The sequence below is a fragment of the Arachis ipaensis genome, chromosome B08, assembly GCF_000816755.2.
Source record: "Arachis ipaensis cultivar K30076 chromosome B08, Araip1.1, whole genome shotgun sequence".
Classification (NCBI taxonomy): Eukaryota; Viridiplantae; Streptophyta; class Magnoliopsida; order Fabales; family Fabaceae; genus Arachis; species Arachis ipaensis.
In genome coordinates this window covers 48,273,750-48,277,500 of record NC_029792.2, presented here as the reverse complement: position 1 = coordinate 48,277,500, position 3,751 = coordinate 48,273,750, and the positions used below count along the sequence as shown (strand labels likewise).

The 3,751-nt window shown below is 36.0% G+C and overlaps 1 protein-coding gene across 1 annotated transcript in view; it reads right to left on the bottom strand.

The window, feature by feature from the left end:
* LOC107612654 (coiled-coil domain-containing protein 94) overlaps positions 1 to 3,391 on the bottom strand; it is a 4,357-nt gene extending 966 nt beyond the window's left edge. The window contains exons 1-6 of the mRNA XM_016314352.2: positions 3,182 to 3,391; positions 2,832 to 3,078; positions 2,022 to 2,306; positions 1,737 to 1,802; positions 718 to 771; positions 524 to 631 (exon numbers count right to left, since the gene is read on the bottom strand). Coding sequence (XP_016169838.1) covers positions 524 to 631; positions 718 to 771; positions 1,737 to 1,802; positions 2,022 to 2,306; positions 2,832 to 3,029 — 711 coding nt within the window. The 5' untranslated portion in view covers positions 3,030 to 3,078; positions 3,182 to 3,391. The remainder of the gene's footprint in view (positions 1 to 523; positions 632 to 717; positions 772 to 1,736; positions 1,803 to 2,021; positions 2,307 to 2,831; positions 3,079 to 3,181) is intronic.

Sequence of the window (3,751 nt, the reverse complement as noted above, 5' to 3'; positions counted from 1 at the left end):
TGATATTACAAGATTCGGGGATAAGAGTTTCCCCATACAAAATTTCAACATCTTAAACCACAGATTTACCGAGACATTTGATAGTTCCCTTCCAAATTTCAAGTTTCAAAGGCCAGGAAAAAAATGGACAGTTCCCTTTAAGCTTTCACTAGCAAACAAAGGAGTATGTCATTAGTTCATTCAATTCAACTTGGTCCCCAATTCTAAATCAATTCAAGCAAAAGGAGCTCATGCTAGCCACGGATTACTCTTCCCTTTCGCTCATAAAATTTTATGTTCTGTAAGGAAAATGTTTTGCACTTCTGCCATCCATAAATTTTAGGTTTGAAAAAGAGTAAAACAAAGGAACAATAGCAGTAGAGCGCCCAGTGAATGTGGGATATAAGACTTAAGTTCAAAGTGTATTTCTGAACCTTCAGGTCGATTTCAAATCTGACATGAGATGCTGAAGAGTGATTAAGCTATACTTTACTAGGTCCACAAAACATAAAGAAAACTCCACTACAGATGTTACTAGACATACCTTTGGACTAGAACTGGAAGTTCCAACATGCCCATTTGAAAGCTGAGCCACCTCTTCTTCCTCTTCAATATCTTCATCACGAACTCTTCTAACATAATCATTTGAATTCTGTTGAGGATAGTACAAGGCAAACAATATGGATTAGTTTCAAACAACAGGGATGCAAACTTGAAGTGTAGCATAGCAGTACTTACATGGAAGACAACTGATTTTATTAATGCTTCATCTTCTTCTTCCAGTCTTTTTTCCTAAGAACATAAAATAGTAACAGTCAACTTGAAGTCCCAACTATAAATTAAAAGGATAACATTAGACAATCAGAATTAGGATGCTTAAAAATTACACAACCAGGATTCGACAATAATATTAGACAATCAGGATTTCCATCAATACTAAATTTCAGGATTGGCAATTCATTGGAATTTGTAGCCAAGTTCCCATCAAGTAAGCAGGTATTGTGCTCCAAAAACACTAACAATTTCAGACTGATTTTGTGATCATTCAGAAGAATATGAGAATAAGCATAGTTAAACAAGCATTCAGAAGGACTTTAGATTTCCTTACTGACATGGTACTTTTCAAATAGGTTCATGCCTAGGCATAACTTTCTTCCATTCCATGACAAACATTTCGTTTTCCTATTCAAGTATTACAAAACCAAGGAATGGTTTTACAAGTTGTTTCTGACAGTTGGATTCAGGCCATCTCTCAAATCTCATGGAAAATAAATGGCCTGAATAAAACCGGCATTGAATGTATCATTACATTGAAGAGTTATGCAAATTGTAACCACAAATCTTTGAAAATCATTTGACATGATTTGTCAGCATTATCTATATTATCCATTAGCTAAAAGAAGATAATAGCAACCAAAAATCTATAAAGCAAAAAAGAGCACATAGAAAGACATAAAAAACCTTGGGAAATGAGGTTTCACAATCAAATGCTTCATATTAAAATGTGAAGCAATTGCAGTTAGTATAGTGATGATGTGAATGTATAAATTTTCCCTTTTTCCTAATAGGAAATTTCTCACTGCTGAATGTAGATCAAAATCCATATTGCACAATGTTAAAGTTTTAATTCATAGACAAATAGTCATTGTGTACTTATTTTCTTTTCTAATCCTCTAGACATCTAATCAACAATAAATACTTATAAAAGGAAATCTCCAGTACAAGGTTAATCTGCTGCACAGCAAGGGTGTTCGTACCTTATCATCTGATGTACGTTGCAAGGCCGCCAGCATTTCATCAACAGTGACAGTCGCATGCCTAGACTGGAAAATGAAAGAGACTTGAGTCGGTAATCACCAATTCACTGAAGGGAAACCATGCACAATGCAGTTTGTACATTGAAGCAAATGACCAAAAACTATAAATGTCAAATTTCAATGCCTCAAGTAGGCATGTATTCTACTAGACAATCATTTTTAAGTACAAGGTCCCAATTTTATACATCATTATAAATTTATAATGCAGTTTACAGAGGCAAGTACCTTCATTGACTTCATCTCATCCAATGCGGCAAGGATGTCCATCTCTCTTTTAGAATCTAGGGTTCTATTCTCCAAAGACTTCATTGCATCTCCCATCTCCTCAGATTCCCTCTTCCGTTTCAGGCCATCAGCTTCCTCGTCCTCAGCACGCCAAGGTTCAAAATTCCTGGTCGCACCAGATTCAACCACATAATCTGAGTTCTGAGGATCAGTTTTCATAGTAAGTTCCGCCGAGCACTTAGTGCACTTAAAGTAGAACCTAAAAATTTGAATCCCCAAATATGTCTGCACAGTGATCAAACAGACATACACCAAACGTCAACCAAAGGTCAAGAAATTACAAACAAAGACCAAAGCAAAGTAAGGCAAATAAGAGCATGCTGAATGCCAATACCCTCTGAGTATCATGAAGGTTCACATCAAACAGCAACATACACATATATCACCAGAAGTCACAGCGAGTCAAACAAAAATGAAGTTAATAAATAAACAACAAAAAATTGAAATTCAACAAAAGACGCGAACTTTACCTTGCCCATCAACCAACCCCTACCAGAATTAATCTGTATACACCACAAGTTTTAAAAAATTTAACCCAATAACATTACAAAAACCCTTAGCTAACGGACCTGTCATTGCATAGGAATTAATTAATCGCATCCCTAAACGATACAAACCAAATTAATCTCATCCCTAAAAGATACAACTTTAGCATCACCATCTAAGACACATTTCAAAATTGCAAAATCAAATAAACCTAAGAAACAAGAAACACTGAAATTGAAGAAGAGTGTTTGTTAGTAAGGGTACCTCGCCAATGACATCTTCCTTGCGGGAGTTGAACTTGGTGCCCTTGTAGATGTAATTGCCGCAAGTGTTGCATCTGATGCTCATGGGAAGCATCATGCGGACCTTGATCTGCTGGTTCTTCGGCCTCCGAGCCCTCGGAAGCTTCGCCGGATCGAAGTCCGGTGGGTAGTACTTGTTCAACACCTTCCTCTCTCCCATCTTCTCTCTTCTCCCTCTTCTTTTGCTTCTGCTTCTGTTTTTTCAGTCACTAAAACAACCACAAAGATTCAGACTTGAAATTAATAATTTAGTTAAATAAGGAAAAGGGAAGAGGGAAGAATAGAATCCTCAATGGTTTGCACTGCACTTACCAGGGAGAGGGTTAGGGTTTACCGAAACACCAACACTGGCGCCAAACAAATTCAGAGGAAAATATGAAGAAGAATCGAATTCGACGAATTGCGGGAAAAGTAATCTGAAATAATTGACGGTGGCGGAGGAGGCCTACGAGATTGCAGGGAGAATGAGGTGAGAATATTGATACCAACTTTGTAAACTAATCAAATCAAAATTCAATATCTATTGTTTTATTCTTTGGGGGTGCGGTTTGGATAAACTATTTCCTGTTTAGTTTTCGGTCAAGAATTATTTGTTGACTTTGGATATGAAGCTACAAACACATGACTGGGCTTTTTAACAACTTTTAAGTTTTAACGAATTCTCTTGGAGCACAGGCCTAAAAGAATCTTTTCAGAGCCCAAAACACTTAGGAATTGTTTGTTTTTAGAAACTTTTAATGCTGTGTTTGATGGTTAGATATGGAACAAAAATGTCAGTACGAGAATATAAAATTTTAGCCTATTCAATATTTTTAAGAAGTGAGATATAAAAATGATTTTATAGAAATTAATAATTTTTTTATAATAATTTTAAAATTAGGG